At 35.7% G+C, this 26208-nt stretch overlaps 3 protein-coding genes and 1 long non-coding RNA gene across 9 annotated transcripts; 2 read left to right on the top strand and 2 right to left on the bottom strand.

Moving 5' to 3' along the window:
* The first annotated feature begins 2741 nt into the window (after nucleotides 1–2741).
* Nucleotides 2742–8152, top strand: LOC131004348 (factor of DNA methylation 1-like). Of its 2 annotated transcripts, none has more exons than XM_057931016.1 (7): nucleotides 2742–3272; nucleotides 4043–4944; nucleotides 5277–5458; nucleotides 5944–6033; nucleotides 6161–6448; nucleotides 7414–7617; nucleotides 7798–8152. In XM_057931016.1, the coding sequence occupies exons 1-7, from the start codon at nucleotides 3253–3255 to the stop codon at nucleotides 8026–8028; spliced, it is 1917 nt and encodes a 638-aa protein (XP_057786999.1). In that variant the 5' UTR covers nucleotides 2742–3252; the 3' UTR covers nucleotides 8029–8152. The 2 variants fall into 2 exon arrangements, with proteins under 2 accessions (XP_057786999.1, XP_057786998.1); XM_057931015.1 differs by having other exon boundaries at nucleotides 2787–3272; nucleotides 4047–4944.
* Nucleotides 8153–9359: 1207 nt separating this feature from the next.
* LOC131004371 (uncharacterized) lies at nucleotides 9360–11741 on the top strand. The gene has a single exon (XM_057931045.1). The coding sequence runs from the start codon at nucleotides 9605–9607 to the stop codon at nucleotides 11483–11485; it is 1881 nt and encodes a 626-aa protein (XP_057787028.1). The 5' UTR covers nucleotides 9360–9604; the 3' UTR covers nucleotides 11486–11741.
* Nucleotides 11742–13750: 2009 nt separating this feature from the next.
* Nucleotides 13751–17796, bottom strand: LOC131004369 (protein NONRESPONDING TO OXYLIPINS 2, mitochondrial). Of its 4 annotated transcripts, none has more exons than XM_057931042.1 (3): nucleotides 17533–17796; nucleotides 17317–17435; nucleotides 13751–14199 (listed from the first exon to the last, which is right to left on the bottom strand). In XM_057931042.1, the coding sequence occupies exons 1-3, from the start codon at nucleotides 17703–17705 to the stop codon at nucleotides 14174–14176; spliced, it is 318 nt and encodes a 105-aa protein (XP_057787025.1). In that variant the 5' UTR covers nucleotides 17706–17796; the 3' UTR covers nucleotides 13751–14173. The 4 variants fall into 4 exon arrangements, with proteins under 4 accessions (XP_057787025.1, XP_057787026.1, XP_057787027.1 ...); XM_057931043.1 differs by lacking the exon at nucleotides 13751–14199 and adding an exon at nucleotides 14272–14563 and having other exon boundaries at nucleotides 17533–17754; XM_057931044.1 differs by lacking the exon at nucleotides 13751–14199 and adding an exon at nucleotides 14272–15468 and having other exon boundaries at nucleotides 17533–17749.
* A 6659-nt stretch (nucleotides 17797–24455) lies between these two features.
* Nucleotides 24456–25721, bottom strand: LOC131004364 (uncharacterized). 2 transcript variants are annotated; one of them, XR_009094975.1, is made up of 3 exons: nucleotides 25573–25721; nucleotides 24830–24945; nucleotides 24456–24754 (listed from the first exon to the last, which is right to left on the bottom strand). It is a non-coding gene; the product is annotated as an uncharacterized LOC131004364 (long non-coding RNA). The 2 variants fall into 2 exon arrangements; XR_009094974.1 differs by lacking the exon at nucleotides 25573–25721 and having other exon boundaries at nucleotides 24830–25561.
* Nucleotides 25722–26208: the final 487 nt, after the last annotated feature.

Raw genomic sequence — 26208 nt, 5'->3', positions numbered from 1 at the left:
TTATATTTTCATAAACAACTATACTAATTCTCTCATATTTTGCGGGAAAATAAAGTGCATGCTACAATTCAATATCAAAACATTGAGAAATTCAAGAACACTCTTGAAGTGGGGAAAGTATTTGCTATTATGAAATACATTGTGGCAAACAATACAAGCAGAATCAAGACAACAAATTCAGATCTTAAATTGCTTTTTTTCAAGCAAACTCGAATCTGTGAGTTGGACGACCAAGAGTTTCCTTCATCCATTACAAATTTTAAAGCATCTGCAGAGATAAAAGCAAATCAAAACGTGGCTGATGAAGTTTTGTTTGGTAAGTTCAATATTGATTCAAATAATATCTATCTTATTTATATAAATTACTAATACTAATACCAACAAATCAATTACAGATGTCATTGGAGTGATTGTTTCATACTATCCACTAGAAACCAAATAATGCGATGGAAGATATTCAAAGCTCATTGATTTCACCTTGGAAGATCTAGAGTAAAATTACAAATTTTGTTTATATATATATATATTTGAATTCATATAATTTTCTATTTTTATTTTCATGTAAATATGAGGGTGAAACAATATCATGCACACTATGGGATGATTATGCCAACAAACTTTCAGAATTTCTACAACATGAACAAGAAAATCCTATTGTTGTAATGATACAATTCTGCAAAGCAACTTCATACAAAGGTAAGAATTCTGTCATGCTGTAATATGACTTGTATTGTAGCTCAATATTGTATTCCAACCTACATTTCAAACATTATATTTTGACCAGAATTTTCTATTATAAACTACATGTTATAGTTTAAATTATTCTGATTATTCTTATCTGTATTATGACCTCCATTGTTTATATTCTGACCTGCATTGTTTATATTTAATTAGAAGTATATTCTGGCCTGAATTTTCTATTATAACCTACATATTATATAGTCTAAATTATTTTGACTATTCTTATTTGTATTATGACCTACATTGTTTATATTTTAATTAAATGGATTGTGTAATGGCGCTCGATTAATGATAACAAGACTTGGTAATCATGTTTTGGAAGCAAAGATCTTGACAAGAGATAATGTAGAAGAAAGAGTATTGATTCCAAGAATGACGCTCACTCCGGCAGATCCAAGATTGCCTTTTAAGTTCCAGTGGCGTCAATTTCCTCTTATTGTTTCATACGCAATGACTATCAACAAAAGTCAAGGCTAATATCTTTCTCATGTTGGCTTATTTTTGCCAAAACCTGTTTTTACACATGGTTAGTTGTACGTTGCTATTTCGAGAGTTCGTAGTCGTAGTGGTTTGAAAATCTTCATTTCTGATGAGGATAGTGGTGACGGTACGACTACTACCAATGTTGTATACAAAGAAGTCTTTCAGAATTTATAAAATTCAGATGCAATATTTATATAATACTCCCTCCGTCCCAATATTGTTGGCCACATTCTTTTCGGCACGGAGATTAAGAAATTGAGTGTTATGTTTTAATTGAGTGTGGCCCACCAAAATTAATGAATTAATTAAGGGAAAAAAAAATTGAAAATCTGGTACTTCTTCTTCTTCTTCTTCTCACCTTCTTCTCCGGCGCCGCCGCCGGCGACATCGACGACCCCAAAACCAGACACCGCCTTTACCCGCCTGAATCGCACCTCTATTTCTCCTCCAAATCAGGCCCAAAATAGTGTGTGAACAAAATCGAAAACACGACAATGCCAAAAACATCTAAAAATTAATCATCTTTCATGTTAATCAATCTAAAGGCACATGCGTAACATCAATTGAAAAACTCTATTTCTCCTCCAAACTAGACCCCAAATCGCATACCCAGATCTTGCCCAAACCAGAATCTTGCCCAGGAAATCGGTGCACAGGTGAGCTTCGAACACCACAACCTATCCTCGATCTCTTCCGGTCCGCCGCCCTGACGCCGGAGTCGCACCTCGACCGCATTGTGTTATCCAAACTTAAGGAACCCAAACCAGAGAAAAAGAGAGAAGGGGAGAAGGCGGTTGCCCTGACGCCGGAGTCGCACCTCGACCTGCGCTGCTCGAGATGTGCGATTCGCACGGCTAGCCCTCCAGAATTGGGGCTCTCTTCCGGAATCGGTGGGGGCTGGTTCTGGGTTATCAATAACCGGAGCCCTAGCCCCCAAAATCATGCGGTGAAGGTGAAGCGGCGTAGATAGATGGAGAAAATAGAAAGGTGGTGTCCGGCCGGAGGGGCGAGAGGCGGAAGGGGCGAGAGTCGGCAGCGGCGGCCATGGGGGTGGCGTCCCATCGGAGAAGAAGAGAGAAGGGAGAATGGGCTGTTGAGTGTGTGTTTATTTTAAAGATGATTTAGATTTAATTCCAAATTTTAATCAAATTAAGGTTTACTTAGTAACTTAATTAGTGGCCCTAATTAAATTAAATGTTTCCATTTTAAGAAAGTGACCAACAATAATGGGACAGACCAAAAACGAAATGTGGCCAACAACAATGGGACGGAGGGAGTAGTATTTTTTTTTTAATTTTTGTTATGCATTAATATTTATATGAAAATACTCCACAAAATATAAAATATGGTAAACTTCATAACTATTGGGAAAACTACACATTTTATCATATATAAATATTTTATTTATAAACAAGTAGTATATATATTTATATTTACTTAAATATTTATAACTATTATAATTAATTTAATATTTATAACATATATACAAAATTATTTCCGCCGTGCGCAAATACTAGTAAATGTTAAACACCCAAATTAAATCCTAATCTATTCCTTAATTAAACCCATAATTCAGTCAATTAAAACCATTTCTCCCTTTTGTGGGTGAAACCCCAGAGCCTTCTACACATATTTGCGACGAAGAATCACTGGGTGAAAACCATTTCTACCATTTCTATGGTATTTGAGTGAAATCTCCGATGGATCTGTTGCCATATCGCCGCCTTGCTTCTTCTTCTTCTTCACCCTAAGCGCCGCCTCCCTCAAATCTCCGCCTCCATCTCAGCCCGAAACCCAAATCGCCGCCCCCCTCTGAGCCTGAAACCATAAGGCGTTCCCTCAAATCGCCGCTTCCAGCTGGTCTCGATCCTCTCGGAGAACCACGGGAACTCGCTCTCGCCCTACCTCTCGCCGTCGTCTGCAACGCCAACTCCTCCGTCCGCTCTGCCTGCGTGAGTAGCTTCAAGGCGAAGCTGGCGCTTCTCGCACTGGTGAGGAGCTTGGTAGCGGTGGATGGAGTGATGCGGCATGAGAATATCCTCAATTTGGTTTGGAATTTTCTAGATTTGTTGCTGGAATTTATTGAATTTCTTTACCCATTAATGCCCTAAATTTGTTGAATTTTCTCAATCGATTCGTTGAATGCCAAAATTTGTATGCAGTTTGTTGAATTTGCTCAATCGATTTCTTTACCCATTTGCTGAATTTGTTGAAATTGCTGAATCGATTTCTTAACCCATTTGTTGAATTTGTTTACTCAATCGATTTCTTAATTAATATCCTAAATTTGTTTGCATTTGATTGCTCAATAATGCCTTCATTTGTTTGGAATTTGCTGAATTGCTTTACCCATTAATAAAGGATTAAGCAAGTAAAATTGTCATTAACACTACCCCTATAAATTTACTTTTACTCCACTTACACCTAATTTAACAACTTTCTTAAAACCCGTGCCGAGTCCCAAATGGGACTCTTTTTCATGGACGGAGGGAGTAATTATTTGAATCCTGCACGTAGGTTTATCCTCTAAATCCGCTTCAGCATTGCCTGTTGGCTATGCTATCTTAGAAATGATTCTATTTCCTTTTTATCAAAAGCCATCTCATCAATTAATTTTCTTTCAAATGTTCTCTACACATATGTAACTTGAATATGCAAGCATGCCTGCCTGCTGACTTTTTTCCTCTGTATGTTGAGAATTAATGTTGTCATCGACCACTTTTTAGTATTTACTGATCTTGTATGATCTGATTCACTTCTTCGCACTTCGTTATGATTTCCCCTTGTCTATTATTTATTGTTTGTTAAATGATGGCAGTCAGATGGGAAGCAGCTCAGATGAAGAGTCAGACATCAGTGACTCAGAAATAAATGAATACAAAGAGAAACCTTACGAACTACTTAAGGCGGGTACTTACAAAGTAAAGGGCCCAAATGGTTCTTTTAGATGCCCTTTTTGTGCTGGTAAGAAGAAACAAGATTATCAATATAATCATCTTTTTCAGCATGCAATTGGAGTAGCTAAGGGCGCAGCCAGCCGAAGCGCAAAGCAGAAAGCTAACCATCTAGCGCTAGCTACTTTCTTAGAAAATGACCTGGCTAATGAGGCTGAGCCTCTGCCTCAACAATCAGTCCCTTTACCTGCTTCTAAACCTGGTGAGAGTGAGCTTTATTGTTGGCCTTGGGTGGGAATAGTTGCTAATATACAAGATGAGTCGAAGAGTGGTGACTGTGCTGATCACTGCGGTTACTTGCTGAAGAAATTCTCCAGATACAAGCCTATAAATATTGAGATGTTCCGGGACGACCATCAGCAGAATGCACAAGCTGTTCTGAGATTTGATAATGATTGGTTTGGGTTCAAGAATGCAATGGAGTTTGAGAAGTCATTTGAAGCAGATGGTCAAAGCAAGAAGGAATGGGACAAACAAAGAACTTCTCCAGGGCCTAATCTATATGGCTGGTTTGCTCGTGAAGATGATTACTCTTCAACAGGACTTGTGGGAGAATATCTTCGCAGGAACGGAGAGCTGAAGACAATTGCTGACCTCGTGCAAGAAGCAACCAGTGATAGGAACAAAATTGTTGACAATTTGGTCTGTGAAATCGATTTAAAGAATGAAAACCTAGATCAATTGCAAATCAAGTACAATGAGAGGACATTGTCACTGAGTAGGATGCTTGAAGAGAAAGCTGAACTCAATCGTGCCTTCTTTGAAGGTATGTTTATTGGATACTCTCATCTTCCCACATGCTCCTGTTAGGTTGTTGTTGCAAAATGAGTGTCAGTATGTATGTCTCTCATCAATTAATTTTGCGAGCTTGCTGTAGTCTTGTGCTCTTAGATGTCATTGCTCCAAAAATAATTATAATTATCTAAACCTTGCTGTGTTTTTCAACTCCTTAACATGACTTCACAACTTATCTTGGTTGTGTATAGATAATCAAAGTGATAATTTATGTTAAATTGGCTAGTCATTTTGCTAAACCTAACCTATTGTCCTGAAACTCTTTGAGACTGCTTGGTTTTGTTGAATCCTGTTCCTTATCAGAAACTAGAAAATTGCAACGCCTTGCTCGTGAGCACATTAAGAAAGTTTTGGATGAGCAAGAGATGTTAAACATAGAGTTGGAGAACAAAAAGAAAAGGCTTGATTCTTGGAGCAAAGAACTCAAAAACCGTGAGGCATTAACTGAACGTGAGAGACAAAAACTTGAAGAAGAGAAGCAAAAGGTATTGCATACGAGTCTTTATGAATGCACATGAAAGATGAAGTTACACTTCTGTCTGGACTACACTTTATTACTTATGTATCTGCATGAGCTTCCATGCATTTGCCAAAGCTAAATGTTGTCAGATATTGATTACTTTGAAAAAAAATGTGTTGTAATGCTACTAGAATTGATTATTTTGGCATATTTTAAATTACTATGCAAGCTGGACTATTATTTTGTTTTTTGCTCTAGTTTTTATGTCCTTCATGTTATATTGAATTTAATTACAGCTTTTTTTGGTCTTTGCTGCTTATCCGGTGTTCCTTTCTTTGGGTACCGCACAGCCGACAAACTCTATAAATCAAATGCATTTACCTTTCTCCTAATCTTGTGCATACTCATCTTTTTCTTTTGAGAGGGAATAGTAGCTTTCATCTTTGATTATAGTGTTAATAGTGAAACTAAATTGATGGTAATATGAACTGCTTTCATATATTTTGTCAGAATGATATGAGAAACAGTTCTCTTCAATTGGCTTCTGAGGAGCAAAAGAAAGCTGATGAAAATGTGCTGAGGCTGGTTGCAGAACAACAAGTATGTCCCCTTATCTTTTTCCTCCTTGTATAACAAGCACATGAAAACACTATAGTGTAAACTCGTATTATCCAGTCAGCAGTTTCTTTTGATTCTCATATAACATGACATCTATTGTAATGTGCAGAGAGAGAAAGAAGAGGCTCTAAAAAAGGTTCTTGAGCTAGAGAGGAATTTAGATGAAAAGCAAAAACTGGAAATGGAAATCCAAGAACTTAAAGGAAAGTTGGACGTGATGAAGCATATGGGAGGTGATGACGACGCAGCTGTCCAGCAAAAGATAAATGAGATGAATGAGCGCCTACAGGAGAAGAAAGAGAATTTGGAGGGTCTGGAAGATTTAAACCAGCAACTACTAACTAAAGAGCGACAAAGCAATGATGAGCTGCAAGAGGCTCGCAAAGTACTAATTGAGGTATGAGATTTTGATGTCTAACAGTATCATTTTCCAACAGTAATGTGCTGCACCATGTTGATAAGATTATAATTATTCAGAAGGGAAGAAGTTTCATCTAATGCAATCATGAAAAGCTTGTTGTGTATTCATGCATAGAACTTTGGTGCTTATTAAAGCTATGCTGGTGTTCAACCAAAAAATACATAAATGGTTGGTAAATGGCAAAGAAGTTTGAATAGAAAACTATACATTGGAAACTTGAAGTTTAAACTCCAACGCTGTGTTTGCTTTTTATCCCTCTAAATGGAGGGATAACAAAAATTTATGCCTTTAAATGTTTGCTTTCTTATCCCACATTTTACACAAACACCATTTTCCTTCTTTATTTTCACTTCAAGAAGGGATAATATTATCCCTCCATTTTGGTGTGATAATATTATCCCTCCTTGAAGTGAAAATAAAAAAGGAAAAATGGTGTTTATGTAAAATCTGGGATAAGAAAACAAACATTTAAAGGCATAAATTTTTGTTATCCCTCCATTTAGAGGGATAAAAAGTAAACACACCCCAAGAGTATTGTATACTACCATCTAAATAAATAAAGTTAGTGCATCAATTTTGTAGCCGATGAGGAGCACTCTGTCTTTAGGAATAGAGCTAGTCGTCTTTACTGGTAATTCATCTCAGTGTGTCGAGTAAGCTTATGAGTCAGGTATCATACACTCTATTATGCAAAAACAGATTTTAGTTGGGCCATGGTTCTTATCCTCTTGAACCATGTGAAATTTGAATTTGATAAATTCATGGATATCTGCACTATAATAGACATAATATTCTATTTTTGAGCACGCATGTGTGTGCACACACGCGCTGGAGCACCCGTTTCTTGAGCATGCAGCATAGTTTTTATGATTCGGCTTTATTTGATGGAGCTGGCTTTGTATTTTGATTAAGTAACGTATTTTTCATTTATTGATTTTCAGGGTTTGACTGAAATTCTGAGCAGTAGCCGTGTCAATATTGGGATAAAAAGAATGGGTGAACTTGATGAGAAAGTCTTCGAGAATGCATGTAAGCAAAGATACTCACCTGAAGAAGCAGATATTAAGGCCGCCGAACTCTGCTCCTTATGGCAAGAGAAGCTGAAAAATCCTGAATGGCACCCACTCCGGATCGTTGACGATCAGGTAGCTCGAAATGACTTTCCTCTGTCTGCCTATCATAGTTGACGTTTTATTCCATATACATAGCAAATGTGGAATGCACCCATTATGGCATATGCTCTCGTTGCAATACGTTATGAGTTTTAAAGCTCCCTTACTTTCTTGCAAAACTTCATCCATAATATATGCTGGTTGTCGTTGCAGTACGTGCTGAAGGAGGACGACGAATTGCTAGTACAACTTAAAGAAGAATGGGGAGACGAAGTGTATGATGCCGTTGGCACTGCAGTGAAGGAAATCCAAGAATACAATGCAAGTGGATCTTATGTGGTTCCGGAGCTGTGGAATTTCAAGGAAAATAGGAAGGCCACCCTCAAGGAAGTCATCAGTTACATTTTCAAACAGTTGAAGACACTCAAGCGTAAGAGAACCTAAGCAGCTCTGTTTCTCTTCTTTCTTTTGTAATCGTTCCAACATGGAAACAAAACCCTAAGTAAATATGCCCATCTTTTTCTCGTAATATGACAATGATGAAAGTTTTTACCCTAATATTGGATTAGGATTATGTGTCTCAAATAGCTAAAAATGCATTTTAATTATGCAATGATTATGTTAACTTGCATGGACCATACTGATTGTTTTGTGTTATCCTAAATTTGAATGCCATTTTTCTTTTCTTTTATACTGTGGAATAAAATGGATTATTGTTGAAAATATGGCAAACTATGCATCACTTTTTTTTTAAAATTTCAACATCATTTATAAGACAGTACACCCACAACCTAAGTTTACAAAATTTTGCATTTGCATTGGCGAAAAATATTGGTGGAATTGAATGCGTGATCTATTGTGACACTTATTATTCCATCTGTGTTTAACGAATCAACACTAAACTTAAGGAGAAACCGTATAATATAACCTAGTGTGACTGTGATGAAGAGACGATGGAAAGATTTTTAGAAGAGAAATACTGTTTTGATTGAAAAGTGAATGATAGCGTGAAATCGATACACTATGCGGAGGACCATTACAGAGTAATTTGAATGGTAAAAATAGTAAATGATACAAGGCTGTTTGACTGGCTCAGGTATTCGGAATTCATATTACCCGGGAAATCTCCCACGTTACGGCGATTATACATGATGAAATGACCTCTTGGCAGTTGATTTCTCTGGCGAGGGTGACTTCTCTGGCGAGGGTGACTTCTCTGGCGAAGATGACTTCTCTGGCGATACTGACTTCTCTGGCGAGCATAATTCCTCTGGCAAGAGCCATTCTTCTAGTGGTCGAGACGTCTCTGGTGAATGGAATCCCTCTGGTGAGAATAATTCTCCTGTCATATTCGTCCCACTGGTGGGGCTGGTTCCTCTGATTTGTATTCTTTCTCTACTCTACACATATTACTCCTCATCACTCTCCGTCCTATTATAATTGATTCAAAAATTTTCAGCATAAGAATTAAGAAGAATGTATAAATTGGTTAAAAGTCATATTATAAGTGGCTTAAAAATTTTCTGACACGAGAATTAAAGACAAAGTGTAAATTGGTTAAAAGTGATAGTGTCTATATTTTTTTTTAAGTTAAATTCTTTTATTTGTGAAAATAGATGGGGCTGTCTTAAAATGAAATGCAAGTCATTTATAAGGGGAGGAAGGGATTATTTTTTTGTTGCGACAATTTAGACCACGTTAGATACAAACCGCCTCTAAAGACAATAAACGAAGAAATTTATAAGTTGGGAAATTAAAAAGGCAGTTAGCTCAAAAATTTATAAATAAAAATAAATGTAAAGCCCCTCGTATCTCGAGCCCTCCAAAATTTGAATTCGATTCGCAAGGAAACCCTACCACTTCCACTACCTTCTATCCCTATATTATCTCTCCACCTCCAGATTTTGAGATTATACTTCACATTTTCGGTAACGAATAAAAAACAAAATTAAAACCTCAGAAAACCCTCAACCCTTCATCTCCAATCCCTTTCTCTACCACCAATATCAGGGGAGAAGAGATGGCGAAGAAGAAAGTATCCAATGCTCACCACGAGAAACACGAGGATACGGTGAAATCGCAGTCCATGGACTCGCCGCCGTCTTCCGTCGACTCGGAGAAGATCGAGAGCCTCAAATCGCTGAATCAGATGCTGCTCAAGGATGCGGTGGAGCGCCGCCAGCAGGTGGACTCCCTTCTCCAGTCCAAGGGCTCATTGGAGTTGGAGCTGACTCGGTCGAAATCGGAGAAGGAGGCTTTGGGGTCCGAGTTGGCTCGGCTTGCTGAGCGGGCTGCGGAACTGGAAGTTGAGAGGAGGGTTGTGGATGTTTTTGTAGCTGTTCAGGTCGGTGTGAAAGGGGAGGAGTTCGATTGGAAAATGAAGGATTTGGAGACGGAAATTAGGGAGAAGGAGAGAGAGGTTGAGGGGAGAGAGAGTGAGATTGTGAGGCTGAATGGAGCGTTGAGTGAGAGTGAAGGTAAATTGGGTGTTGAGAGAGAGGCTTCGAGGCGGGTTCGTGTGGAGAGGGATGTTTTTGAAGGTAAGCTGAATCAGCAAATTGAGGAGGGTGCAGGGTTGAGGGCAAATCTGACTGAATTGGGGCATAAAATGAGGGAAATCGAGAGGGAGATTGAAGAGTCACGAACTGCCTACAATGCTGTTGTGCGTGAGAAGGAAGACATGGAGGCGCGGATCAAGTTGCTGATGGGAGAGAAAGATTTGTCGGCGAGGGGTTTGATGGAGTCGAATAAGCTGATAGAGAAGATGAAGGAAGAAATAAGTGTGATAGTTAGGGAAAAAGAAGGGGTTGAGAAGGAGAAGAATGGGGAGATTGGTAAAAGGCAAGAGTTGGAGAATGTTGTGAGTGGACTGAATGAGATGGTGGCCAGCTTGCAGAAGGAGGAGGCGAAGTTGCAGAAAATTGTGGCCGAGTTGGATCAAAAGCACGTTGAGGACGAGGAGAAGCTTAGTCTGCGGGAGATGGATATTGTTCGATTGGTTGGAGAGATGAAGTTGAATGAGGATATGATTAAGAGGTTGGTTGATGAGAAAGGTGTGATTGAGAAGGAATTGAATGATGTGCGGAAGAATTTAGCTGAGCGGAATCTTGAAATACAAGGCTTAGCTAATGAGAAGATTGTGCTATTGGAGGAGAAACGTAGAGTGGAGGACCAAGTTGGAGAGTTGGGAAGCCATGTAAATAAACTCAAGGCTGCTGTTGTCTTGTTGGAGGGGTCGATTGTGGATTATGTAGACAAAATTAGGAGCTTAGAATCTCAAGTTGGGGAATGTAAGAGTAAGCTTGAGAAGGTTTATGTTGAAAGGGATGGAGTGGAACGTTGCCTCGATGCGGAGAAGCAGAATGCTCTGAAATTGAAGGCGAAGATTGAGGAATTAGAGAAGAGTATCGAGGCAAGCCACAGGGCTAGTGGGGAGGAGAAGGCGGAGAAGGCTGCAATCTTGAGTGAGAAAGTGGAGTTAGAAAGCCAGCGTGGAATGCTGAGGGAGGAGATTGCTTCTCTGCGTGAAACCTTGGTTAAATTGCAGGCTGAATTTGATTCGATGAAGAGTAAGGCGGAGATAGCAGAGGCCAACTCGGAGCTAGCGCTGAATATGTTGAAGCGCACATCGTCATTCTGCTCCAAAGAAGAGTGTGATGATGACAACGTGCATGTTGATGGCGGGGTGCTGAAGGTGCACGCGAAGGAAATGGAGATGATAAAGAGTGCTTTCAAGAGCCGAGCTGCGAAAGTGGAGGACATGAAGAGGCAGTTGGAGGTGCTGCGGAGCTGTGTGGTGGACGAGCAGAAGAAGAAGAGCTTTTGGACTTTGTTGTCCTCGGCCACCACGATCTTCGCTGTGGCGGTGTCTCTTGCTGCATATGTTGCTCGAAGCCATTGAAACGCTGTCGTCTTGGGGATTAGTGTTGGAGTCTTGAGCTGAGTTTTGATGATGCTAACAGGTGAACAAGAGAGACTATGGCGTAGTGTAGTAGTTGCAACATTTTCGTTTATGAACAAAATAAGCAAAAGCTTGATGCTGATGGCAAATGTTGATGCAAATGGTAGTGTAGAGTAGATGAGTAACAACTCTTTGCTTTCATCTCCTTGTATGCACTTACTCTTTCTCTATAGTGATGCCTCATAATTTCGTTTCATGTTCTTGTTTGAATGAATTTTGATTACATTCACCAGCTCTGAATTTTAGCTACTTACTCTGATTCATCCCTTGTTGGAAATGGTAATGGATTGTGGGACTTCATTTTGCGTTTCTTCTAGTTGAGATTTTTGTGCTCAACATAAACTGATCTCGCTATAGAGCATATAGGAACAGACTCAATGATTGCGGATTCAGTCACTAAGGAGGTGTTTGGTTTGAGTTATAAGGTATGATTGATAAAATAATCCACCATAATTGAGTGTTTGGTTTGAATGATTGGACCTGTGATTGATAATTAGGTCTACATCTAATCGACCAATTGAGTGATTATTTATCACCTTAAAGTTGAGTGAATTATTTAATCCAATCCTATCGATCTTATTTATCTCATCCACCAAACCAAACGCCCTAACACTCAATGAGTTGGCCCGATTGACGTCCCTACAAAGATCTTTCACGGGCACATTGCTCACATGGGTGTGTTATCGTTCGAGGATACTTCAGTTTAATGGGAGTCTGTAATATGTTACTGTTCTATAATTTATTTTGGACGTATTTTCTGTACAGACATAAAGTATTTGATTGCACTCTCATTTTGGTTATAACTGATTTCATTAAGGAATAAAGTGGAGCAGTTGAAATAGACATATGTTTGATCCTATTGCATGTAATTTCTATGCTATGCATCCGTGATTGATCTAATGTCATTTGATTGCATTGGGCATATTTGGTTACTGATGGGTCTATTCACGTATAAAGTGATGACGATCTCTTTAGTCCTATACTTATATGGGTGTGTTTACTTTGATAGAAAAGGTTAGAAAAAGTATATTTTTCATCATTTTCACATGTTTTCTATGATGGATAATTTTCTTCGATTAGACTGAAAAATTTATTCCAGTAGCCCATTTTTCACTCTTTTTCTCACAAATGTTGGATAATATTATCCTATTGGGAGGGTGTGAAAATATTTTCCAACATTTCAATTTGTTTATCCATCTATTTCTAACAAAGTAAACACATGATAAAAAAAAAAGGAGAAAAAAATAATATTATCTCACATTTTCTTATCCATCATTTTCTAATGAAAATTTTACTACCAAAGTAAACACACCCTATTAGTATATGATTAATAGACGAGATTGCTTCGGGATACCCACAAATATTATTAAGTTTCAAGAATCATTTAGATCATGCTTGACCAAATAAGTGTAAAATCTTTATTTGCTCAATGCTCCTCAAATCACACTAGATTATTCAATAGTAAAATCATAATTATGTTGAATATAGCAACACCAACATCACTAGCAGTCGCTTCTTACTCATTGACGCGCAATATTTCAAATGTGTCAACACACGAAAAAATAAATTATAAGATGCTTATTAAGTCGGCTGAAATGGTGTACACAATCATCTGTTGAGACTCCTTGTATATAACCTAACTTGTACAAAAGAAACTTGAAGGCACATTTGAATGATGCACACGTATTCACAATAGTACTTTAGCTATTAAAAATAGGGTTACTTACTACACAATTAAATTTTAATTTTTAACATGTTTTATAAATTGTTGTAATAGTAATACAATTTTTTTAATTTATAACAAAACAGGCACATTTAATGCATTTTGACTACGTGAATACGACTTGAATATTCATATGACGTCATTCCATGAATAAATATATGACAACACATCAAATTTTATATAAAGATGCAAATAATTCATGCTACGTCATTTTTCAGTTGTCGGAAAAAATTGGGATGTACCCATTTTACTACAAATCGAAAAAAATACTCCTTCATTGCAACAATATATAAAATGTGTCAAAAACCACTTTCGTTTATCAAAAAGCATTTTATAAACATGTCACCATATTTTATGCGTACATCATACAAGTACATCCATCAATTGGTAAAAAGATGCACACAAGCAAACATTTTAACATTGTGCATCCACTTTTATAAATCATATTTCACCCTCATCTCCATATCACCAATTCAAGCAAGTTGAAACAAACATCTATAAATCTAGTTTTGGTGTCAAAATTCAATCAAGTCTATGCTATCTGCCAATATTGCCTCGTTCAAAATGACAACATGTTTCATAGATTTGCCCTATCCTGATTTATTATGTTAACAAAGTCTTGAATTCATCTATACCTTATCCACAAAAATGCAGATAACGAATGGGCAACTAAGCCTAAAGAGCAATCAAATATAATCATCGAACCAAAAGCTGGTGTTCCAAAAGAAGACCTCCAAAAGCAGCAGCATCAAACTGCTTTGTTTATGGTACAATCGTATCGTAATGAGTTTGTGTTTGCCTTGTGAATTTGAGCTGAAAATTATGAAGCATGAAACTATAGGTATCCAGCCTAGCTTTCATCCCGGTCACACGAAGACTACTCCTCAACTCTGTAAGCAACTATTTCACCTTGGAACTGATAGCCCAAGCTCTAACACAAGAAACAACAAACAAACCAGTATCAGATCAACTGTTTCATACTACCAACTTGTGTAATCAAAACTTCAAAACAAGGAGACACCTCGCAAATATAATAAGAATGACATAGTATCATTTATACACTTGTTGAAACACTACAAGTAACGTGCTAGTCAAATATAAAAAAATCAGATTGATGAACAGAAGTTAGTCTCCATTTGAGGTACGTACAAAAACTAGCCCAATATGTAGCAATGGTCACTTAGTTGACTATCAAGACATGATATATAAGTATTGAGAGTATCTTCAGAAGCGGCTCTAGAGCAGATGACTAAGCCACACCTCTGGGTAAATTTCTCACGTTCCATCAGTTTCATCTGGAAAAAGGAGAGCTGATGTTACCACGTTTGTTAACCCAGCACACAATTGACAGGGAAAGTAACTAACAAGACCGATTCAAGAGCTGAGAAATGTAGCCTGTAACTTAAAAATGCTTGCCCTAAGTAGCAAGTTTAGGAGTTCCTGTTGACATTCGGAATGAATCAATGGAACGGAAGTTGGGTATACTTTCAAATAGCAAATTGAGTGAACATTTTCAGAAAGCACAAGTGGTTCACAGATGAACTTCTGAAATAGACTTCCTCTGAAGTAAACCTTTAACTTCATTCCAACAATGTATGGCCCCAATATTAGGCTATGCTCCATTACAAGAGCCTAAGTCGACAGCAGTTTTCTACAGCCACTAAATGGCTCCCAAGATTAATGATTGGGGTGCACGACTGAATTCAAACTATACAAATCTAATCTATCAATCACATTACTCAGGCATCAGAGAAACTATATAATGAATTAAGACTAAAAAAATCTAATCCACTAATCACATTGAACTCAAATATGAGACGAGCAAGAATAATTACACTCATGAGCATCAAATACCTATTGAACTACAAACACACAAATAGAAATCTTAACTCCACTCTCCACATCTCATTATTCTCAATTTTCAATTCATCCGACCAAGAATATCACAGAAACAAATTATTAAAAGCTCTATACTACCACATAAAAATGGATGCATCTTATTCTCTGTTTTTAAAATCATAGCATGCAGGTACTTAGATTGGTAAGAGAAAAGAATTTATCATCTTTCACTTCAATACTAATAACTAGTTGCTTTAGTACATTAATCCAAGCATCCATACATGACTGAAATTTAATGAATTGTAATGGAAGACCTTGTACATTTCTTGTGTTTCTTTCAAGCATTTGGAAACTCATGTGCCTGCAGGAACCAAATATCCCAGTCAGAGAGCCGATCATTACCGCCAGGCGAAAAGAAAAGGCCCAATTATTATTAGGGAAGTTGTAAAAGAGATGAGGGATGAGGTAAATAGTCGTGACTATGAAAGATCCAGCCACTCATCTAACTTAAAATCAAGGTGTATTTCAGGGACTGAATAGTAGAAGTTTGCTTCAGGAAATGAGAAATTTTCTAACAAGTTTCAGACGCTATTACAACTTCAAGATATTTCTTTATAATCTAGAACTGGAAAGCTAAGAATACTTGTAACTTTGCTTTCTGGTGATTTCATGTCATGTAACAATAAGTAAATTAGTATCATTGACATAGTAGTGTATGTATGGCGAGGTACTATTGAAACACCTTTTGGAATAGTATAGGTGTTATCAGCGAACCATGAATCAAATAAACATAATAGTGCTTATTTGGGATTATGAAGGCGCATTTTTATACATAGATGCATTTAAACATTCATCCAACAATTGTTCCAATGCTTTGCGGTTCACAGACTGCTGCCGAAGTTCTAATTATAAAGTGTATGTTTGTATAATATATGTAGATTGAAAACATACATTACTAACAAAAGTTTGAGATATGCTATGCCTCACGTACAGATACAGTTTCCAAGCAGATAAAATGCAAAACAATTGAGATGAATCAAGAACAATGCCAATGCCAGTGACACTCCATGTTACTTAAAATGTGCATTATTAACTGCAAAAATCTGTACACATGTAAATATTTAAGGCGCGGAAATGGGCATAAACACAGACACTACTTCAACAAGTGTCAGCGCCACAAAACTGTGTAAAGGTACAATAACAGCGTTGACATAAATTAATAATGAAAGTTTCTAGCAATATCTAGCTGAGAAATCAGCTAGCAAGTCCCATTAGATGGCAAACCAATACTATATCTCTAGAAGAAACTCTAAGGTAATGCCAAAAGACATGGTAACACAAAACTCACCTACATCTAGCTCATGAGATAAAATGAAAATAACAGAAGAACCTACGCAGTATGCACAAGGATGGCATTGCATTGAGTGGAGCACATAATAATAAAATCAATACATTATTGCCTACATTGCAAAATCTTTAACAGTTAAGGTAATGAGAACATTGAAACTCTACTTCCACCCAACCACAAAAAAAAGAAAAAAAAAAAAAAGAACAGAAGATAAGGCTGATAAGCTTTCAAAACAGATACTCCCTCCGTCCACGAAATGAGTACCCATATTTCCTTTTTCGTCCGTCCACGAAATGAGTACCCATTTCCCTTTTTGGTAAGTGTACCCCACACAACCCTTTAATTAATACTCTCAAAAAGTGGGACCCTTAAACTATTCACACTACACTCCATATATTTCTTAAAATCCGTGCCGTCCACAAATGGGTACTCATTTCGTGGACGGAGGGAGTACAAAATAAGGAGCTCGAATAAATATCCACCGATATCTTGTCTGAGTGATATGAAAACTTAGTCTAGGGAAATTTGTAATAGTAATGCACATAATCTCTGTGCATCACATTCCCCTGGTCAGCAATAACTGGACAACAAATAAACTTTTAGTTACTTCAATTATTCTTTTTTCAGAATTAAGATGTTGAATTTCAATCAAGTCTTCTGGGCTAACATCTACCACAAGCTCAATCAATTAGAAAAGAACAACAACTAAATCGATTATTATGACAATAGACCACACAAAGAAGCATGAGCATCCAAAATTTTTATTAACTAGAGAAAATGTTCATAATAAGAAAGCAAAAAACAAAATAGCAACCAAAACAGAAACATACTAGAGATCTGGAGAAGTGCAGCAGAGTGTACCCTGAGAAAGAGCCCGACAACTCCTAGACGATGAGCTCAGGCACGATGTCATCCTCGCTGTAGCCACCGCACTGTGCAGTGGCAGCAACGACGCCACACCTCCCAACTCCGCCGGCGCCCTATCACCGCCGCAATCATTTCGACATTATTGCAAACCAAAACTGAACAAAACACATTTAGGAAAAAAGTAAAGCGGTATGAGAATCTAGGGTTAACCTTGAGAGAGAGAACCGGTGAAGGGGAGAGGCGACTGGACTTGAAAATAGAGAGGGTCTCTTGGATGGAGTGGTGGCTGATCTGTTAAGAGAAGAAGAAGCTGGCTTCGAAATGGCCGATTTTAGGGCAGAAACAGAAGATCGCTGGAAAATTCTGCTGCATCTGGATGCCATTTTTGTTGCAGATACACGATGGAGAAAGAGAGATATGTAATGGATTTGGATTATAGATATTAGGGTTTAGGGTTTAGTGGAAAATTAAATATATGTATTTACATTTTATTTTTTTCAATAAATGTAGTATTTGCAATTTATTACAAAATCTTACACAAAATAACCATTTAAAAAAATTTATTACTCCCTACCTCCTTAATAATGTTCTAATTTACTTTTTAGATTGTCCTATTATATATAATGTCTCATTTTTAAAATATAAATAAATTAGTTTTTATCTACTCTTTATATCTTTCATTATTTATTTTATCTTCATTTATTTTTCCACTATTTCTATATCTCTCCCCTTATTTAATTTGGGACAAATAGCGTCAAAATTCATAAACTTTTACATGATTCTCGTTTTTCCCATAACTTCTACATTTTAGATAAAAAAACATACAACTCTTTTATTGATTTTGGTTTTTCCCACAAATATTATTTTCGCTCAATTTAAAGGTTGGGTAGCACCCGGAATTGCCATTGCCACAAAGTTTCTATATTTTAAAGATAAGCGCGAGCGTTGAGCCATGGCAAACCAAAAATCGCAAGAATAACCATGTCAGTGCAAGAAGAACCCTAGCAATCATAAGAATAACCTTACCATTTTTACTCTAATGAATGAAGAACCCTAATTTTTGAGTTACAGTCAATTTCTAACATTTTTTTGTCACAAATGACAACGTTTTTATGTTTGCTGGAAACGACGTTGTTTGCTTCGTCGAATGGCGTTGCCATGTTGGCAATTTTGGGTGCCACCTAGGCTTTAAATTGGACGAAATTAATATTCGGGGAGAAAATCATAATCAATCAAAATATTGTGTATTTGAATCTAAAATTTAAAAGTTGTGGAAAAAAATGAGAATCAGATAAAAATTCGTGAATTTTGATGCTATTTACCCTTTAATTTATTTATATTTTCTTAATTTGTATACTTTATTCTTTAAAATGTTATAAATGGGACAGAAAGAACATAGCAAAATAAAGTATCGATAAGGCGATAACAAAAAATATAATTAAAACTAGCTACATTTTAATTTCAAACATTATAAAAAATAAAATGAAATAATACAAATTTATTATGCAACAAAAACAAGCTTTTAATTATTTTTAGATTTACATAAAAATTACAACCACAGGACACGCGATTTGCGCAAAGAGTGATGGGAAAACTAGAGATGTCAATTCAGCCCGAAATTCGTGGGCCGACCCCGAGTAACCCGATAAAATTAGAGGTTAGGGTTGAAAAATCGCAACGCGATTATAAATTGGGCTAATCGGGCTAGCCTGTTCGAGCTGGCGGGTTGAAGCAGGTCAGCCCGTTGGGCTACTGTTTTTTTTTTAATTGAATTTTAAAATACTTTAGAGTTTAAGCCTTTAAGGTTTGGCTTGAAACCGAAATTTTTTCAGCCTCACTAGTCACTAGCGCGCCTCCACCCTCACTTCAGCCATTCTTCCTCTACCGCCGACCGATCTACCACCTCCAGCCACGCCGCCGCGCCTTCATCCCCTCCAGCGCATCCACTCCCACCGGGCAACCACGCGGTTGCGCCTCTTTATATATATAATTTATATCTTTAATATCTATGTATATTTTATACATTATACATTAGATCATTAAGAATAATAAAATACAAATGATAATTTTATTTTTACGCCTATAACTTGGTTAGCTCGATGGGCTAGCTCAAAACCCAAATGTTTAGGATTAGGGTTGGAGATTTACAACCTGAAAAAATCTACAGCCCGATTAGCCCGAAACCCGATAGGGCTAGCCCGAGAACCCGGTGGACTGGCCCAATTGACATCCCTAGGGAAAACTCTATGGACCTCTTGGGATGACAAAATTGGAGCCCATATAGAATTATGGCCCATGTTTAGATGACAAAATCATGGAGTATTTGATACTTCTTTCGTCTACGAAATGAGTATCACTTGAAGGTGACACGGGTCTAAAAAATTAATTAAGTACGTGTGAGTAGAATAAGAAACTCACTTTTATTGAGAATTAATATGCCATTCGTGCGATACACAACGAACATAAAAATAAACTACATGTTTAAATAAATAAGTATAAATATTAAATAGAATTAAAAATACAAATAAATACAAAATATATTTTAAAATAAATAAAATAATTCATATCAATTACTCAATAAAATCTCGAATTTAAAAACATAAATTTTCAACTTTGTATAAAATGTAATGATAATTATACTTATTAATTTGATAATGAAAATTAACATTACACATTATTATTATTATTATTATTATTATTATTATTATTATTATTATTATTATTATAGAGTATTACACGTCATAATAAATAAATAAATATTTTCATACAAAAAATAAAATAAAAAAGTTGTAAATTTTTAACGAAGAGAGAAAATAAATATTTTAAAGTTTTCATAATTTATTCGTTTTAAATTCATTTTTAATGATTTTTTATATCTTATTAAATAATTTGTCACAAAATTAAATTTAAGATACATATTAAATATTTTTTTCATTAATCAAATTTGATTATCTTTAGAAATGAATTAAATTATATAAAAATAGAGATCAAACATACAACATCAAATTTTGTCCACCATTTGAAAAAACATAAATTTTAGCCATTTTTTGTATGTCATGACTATTCTATCATTCTCTCTCTTTCCTCTCTCTTTCTCATCTCCCTCTCTCTCTCTCTCCAGCGGTTGCGCTATCTCCTCTCTCCTTCTCATCTCCCTCTCTCTTTCTCCAGCGGCTACGCGGCAGCGGCGCCGAGCAGAAGTCACCGCAGCAGATCTGATCGCAGCGGCGGTGCCAAGCAGATCTGATCGCAGCTGATCTGATCGCAGCGGCGGAGCTGATATGATCGCAGCGGCGCCGAGCAGAAGTCAGCGGCAGAATTCGTCGGAGTAGAGGATGAGGCGGCGGCGGTGGAGGAGATCCGATCCTCTGAAACGCGTGGAGGAGGGATTGGTCAGGTGGCGGATGATGAGGCGGCGGCGGCGGCAGATCAGATCTGATCTGATCTGTGCTGCACGTATGGCACTTATGGCACTATTAGTGCCATAAGTGCACACTTCCCCCTAGGGTTTAGATGTTCCATTTAGGGTTTAGATGTTCCAATTAGGGTTTAAATGATGTTGTTGTTTCTGTATTTGTGCTGCACGTATGGCACTTATGGCACTATTAGTGCCATAAGTGCCCAAATGACCATTTTACTTAGTTTTATTTTGAATTTTCGTTGGCACTTATGGCACTATTAGTGCCATAAGTGCCAAAATGACTATTTTACTTGGTTTTATTTTGGATTTCCGATGGCATTTATGGCACTATTAGTGCCATCTTGGCACTTATGGCACTAATAGTGCCATAAGTGCCTAACCCGACCCGGCACGCGACCCGCGTGCCTGATCCTACCCAGTCCGCCTCATTAAGGGCAAAAACGTTCAAATCAATAAAAATGGCCAAAATTTGTGTTTTTTCAATGTGTGGCCATAAATTGTGTTTTATGCTTCATTTTGGCTACTTCAAAATTTTACTCTATAAAAAAAAGAGACAAAAGTAGTGAAGAAAAAAAAGATGGGAGAAGAGAAAAAAAAAGAGGGAAAAAACTCCTCTAATAAAATATAAATCAATATGACTAAATATATACCAAACAAAATCCTTCTAAAGCAGACCACATGCTTATAAACATAATGACTCATACCAATGGTATCACTTAACAATAACTTTTTCCTAAATTATAGTACTATATATTTTAAAATTGCAAGTTCTCATACACCTATTTATATTAGTTGCTAGTATTAAGTTAGCTGATTGTAGTCCATGAATTATTAACAAAATTTGATTTTTTTTTCATCATATATAAAATTGGTGGTTCACAAATGCATAAACTTATGCGCATTCTAAAATTTTCCACAATTTAGATTTCGGCCAAAATTGAAATTGGCGTAGTGAGGAGTACAATATTTCAAACGATGTCACTATAATTCTTTTAAAAATATATATATATATAAATATTTTTCTGTTCCACGTCATTTTTTTCCGATGTGACGTTAATTTAATTTGACCACGTCATCTATTTCCTATGTGACGTTGCCCGGGCCGGGCCACACAATCGTGACTGATGGCTCATGATCTCGCATCTGTAGCATTAGGGGGCTGTATTAATTATGATCAATTTTCTAGTTCCTTCGTTTTCAATCAATTAACTTTACTTTAATTTATTGCTGAATTAAACTATATATATATGAGGTGTGCTACCGTGAAAGCACATCTTAAAATAAAAAATTAGAGCAATTTTTAATGTATGAATTTTATGTAGAACACGTATTAATGTATACTTATACGACGTAACATATAAGAATGCTAATATAGGTCAATTTAATTAGTTAATGGACACTTACATTTTCATACGATGCGTAACTTATCGTGTGAGTATATATTGTTCGTATTTCATATATAATATGAAGATGAACAAGAGCCGAAATACACATTTTAGCAGCATTTAAGCAGCAGCAACTACGAACATGCTTATACCAAAATCAAAATGTGTATTGATTGAGAATAGATAGAGACTCTGAGAAAGATCAAGTTGCAGTGGCAATGGAGAATAGATAGAGAATTTGGGGAAGATGATGGGCCGATGGGGGTGGGGTAAGTGCTTTAGATTATTTTTCAATATTTCTTTGTGGTAAATATGTTTATTTACAAAAAAATGGGTAAGTTTTATATATTTTTATAATAATGGTATAATTTATTTTACTATTCTATTTAATATGACCTCTTATCAATATATTATATGGCATAAAAAGATATTCTAATGTCAAATCTTATACCATAATGCTAAGCAAATGATCAGCCGTATAAAGATAATTTTTTTGTGCAATTCTAGAAATCCAATTACTTGGATCCTTTTTTTTTTTTTTTTTTATTTTCAATCAATGACATTTTCTTTTTCTTGAAAGGAAAATATATTTCAGAGGCTGCCTCAGAGAAAAGTCAGGACCTAAGCAAAATAAATTCACCCCTCCGGTCCTTGTCTCAATATTTATAAGTTTGAACTTGTGACATATACTATATTTGACGAGGTTGGGTAGCTGACTTGGAAAAAAAATTAAATCTACAAAATAGCAGTACTTTAATTTGGACATTTAAGTTGAAACTTGAAGTAAGTAGCAGACAAAAAATATTATCTAAAATTTTCCATGGTTCTTTTTTGTTTACCCTTTTCTTCATTTTCTTTTTTAGTGCTTACTTTGGTAGTAAAATTTTCATTTGAAAAGGATGGATAAGAAAAGGTGAGATAATATTATCTTTTTCTCATTTTTTTTTATCATGTGTTTACTTTGTTAGAAATAGATGGATAAACAAATTGAAATGTTGGAAAATATTTTCACACCTTCCCAATAGGATAATATTATCCAACATTTGTGAGAAAATGAGTGAAAAGGGGCTGTCCGAATAAATTTTCCAGCCTGACCGAATAAAATTATCCATCATAAGAAACATGTGAAAATGATAGAAAATATACTTTTTCTAACATTTTCTATCAAAGTAAACACACGCTTAACCGAAAATTTCCATTATTATAAAAGCGAAAAAAAAAAAAAAAAAACACCATTGATTATAAACCGGTGGTTATCGTTCACTACCTTGTCAAATAAATAATCTTGAATATAACACTTGTGTTTTCTCCAAACAGAGTTCGGAAATTCCACTCTATCCCAAATGCAACTCCTTTAGTTGACCTAATAATTAATCGTAGCATCGTAGAACAAAATAATACGTTGATTCAAAATTTTAAATAGTACTCTTTCCGTCATATTAATAATAATTCACTTATTTATTTTTATTCTATTAATAATAATTCAGTTTAATATAAAAACTATTTTCTCTCATAAAAAATTATGGACTCAACCATAATCTATCATTTTTATCCTTTAATCATTCTTTTTATTAATAACTTTGCCGAATAATAATGAATCTTATTAATAGAACGGAAAGAGTAATGACTATGCACGTATATGGATAGGTATAACTCACGTGTCTAAACAAGCAACTCTTGAAATAGAACTGTATTTGTATTCATTGGATATCTAATCGACCTTCAAACTTTGGTTAAATCTTTTAATAAAATCATTATTATTAATGTAAATAAAAATGTTCTTAAACGATAGACCAACTTGCAATTGAGAATCGAGGCAAATATTAAATTAATCATTTTACTTAAGTAAAGGTTGATTCTAACAATAATTAAATCATTTTACTTAAGTAAAGGTTGATTCTAACAATAATTAAGGTCAAAGCGGTAAGGGTTAATGCCTAAGGCCAAAGGTCTTGGGTTCGAGTCCCCTGCATATGGCACGGTCTTTAAATTTTTTTATTTGATATTACTAATTACTACAAAAAACTGAGTTTTTACAATGAATTTTTTTTGTTACAAAAGGACATATTTTCATCACAAAAGACTTTATGTGAGGAAAAAAAATTTGTCACAGAGTCGTCAAGATTATGTGAGAAAAGCTTAATTTCCTCACATTAGAGTCTCATGTTTATGCAAGGAAAAATTGCCTCACAAATAGTCTTATTTTTCATTACAAAAACCCTATAATTCTAAGGGGGAAAATCCTCACAGAAAATCTTATTTTTCATCACAAAAACCCCTAATTATAAAACATATACCACTGATTTAAAACTTATACCTGCTTGAAATTTTGTAAGAAATACCTCAATTTATCAATATATATATTCAGCTTTGCACAATAACAAATCTTTATTAACAACATATAGTAATTTGACAAGACCTATATAAATCCAATCCGAAGGATAAACCTGCTACACTAATTATGATCCTAGGACATCTCAGTTTCATATCTAAATCCGATCCGGTGGTCAAAGTTACTGGTTTTTTCTACATGTATCTCCTTATCCGATGGCTGAGATAAGCTTGAGCTTAGAGGGCGGCCGTATCTTTCAGCGGCTCATCTCAACTGTGACCAGACTAATTCAACCTGGTGACAAGATTATGTTTAGACATGAATCAAGTTTAAATAACACTATAAAGATGCTCAATGGCAAATACTTACCTGCTCTAGCACTTCTTCTGATATGTTAAAATCATCATAAGGAAGTTATCCAAAGCTTTCTCCAATTTCCATGTTATACATTGAAACTGGAACAGGATTTTCTTTGTGGCACCATCCTATGATGCAGAAAATAAACAAGAGAAGATAACTTAGAAAAATGAAAAAATAATAAATTGAAATAAATTCAAGACTCATTTACCTGTAATGTACTGCAGCAGCAGTTACCATTAACTAACAACAACTAAACTATCAGAAGCTACAATTTTTGCAATTGAACTAGTACATTGCAACATATCAAGAATACTGATCATAGTCTACCCGCAAATGAGAATGAATCAAGATCATAGTCTATTCTATTTTTATTATAATATGAGTGAAGTGTTTGCACATTCTTCTAATCTAATCTTATTTCTATATTGTTTGCTTTTGCTTTCTCCTGATTCGTCAGAGATACAATTAGGAATTGGTTGGGTAGACTTAGCAATTACCGAAATGCTAAAATTATTGTAGCTCTCCCCAAATAAAAATTTACTATTGCACAATAATGAGTCGAGATGGTAAATTATTCAAGTTCAAAAAAATTCAGACATCAGGATCATCAGAGTTTTCCTATCATAAGCTAGAGAGCACTTAACAAATTGACTGAAAGGTCGAACAATGCTTTTGATAATTATCTACATCCTCTAAGGCCTCATACTTGTAGGAAAAGACTCTTCAACTATTAGAGCAATCAGACTTCTCACCAGCGTTCTTTTTCACAATATTGCATTTGGGGATAGTGACTCCGAAGAAAAGATCGATATTTATAGCGAGAAATTGGGAATTTCTTTAAAGGTGGTTGCTCCTCTATGTTATTCCCACGATTTCTCTTGTGAAAAAAATCCCAATCGCCATTGTTGAAAAATGAAATAGGAGCATACATATACATGGCCAGCGGCGGAGCTAGGGGGTGGGGACTGGGGGTCACTGGGCCCCCTTGGGATTTTAAAAAATATTAGGGGTATTTTTGTAATGTTGTATTAAAAATAAAAAAATCTTCATCATTATCGTGTTGAGCTGTTTTATATTGTAATTGATATGTAAGCTTTAGAATTAAGATGTTTCGAAGAATTGAACACATTATTAATTTATGAATATCATGATTGGATTGGATTCTAGAGATTTATTTTGAATTTGATATTAAAAGTTACATTGCCTTACAAAGTTTTATGAGATTTTGGCAAATAAAATCACGAACTATTTTAAATTAAAATTTGTGAGGTCTTAGGTGGATTAGTAAAGACAACGTCGTTTTTGTGAGGCCTAAACGACGTCGTTTCGTACAATTTCAATTAATTTTTTTTCAAATTAGACTGAGACTGTATCTTGTATTTGCACCA

The sequence above is a fragment of the Salvia miltiorrhiza genome, unplaced genomic scaffold, assembly GCF_028751815.1.
Source record: "Salvia miltiorrhiza cultivar Shanhuang (shh) unplaced genomic scaffold, IMPLAD_Smil_shh original_scaffold_386, whole genome shotgun sequence".
NCBI classification, from domain to species: domain Eukaryota; kingdom Viridiplantae; phylum Streptophyta; class Magnoliopsida; order Lamiales; family Lamiaceae; genus Salvia; species Salvia miltiorrhiza.
This window is presented reverse-complemented; position numbering and strand designations above follow the sequence as displayed.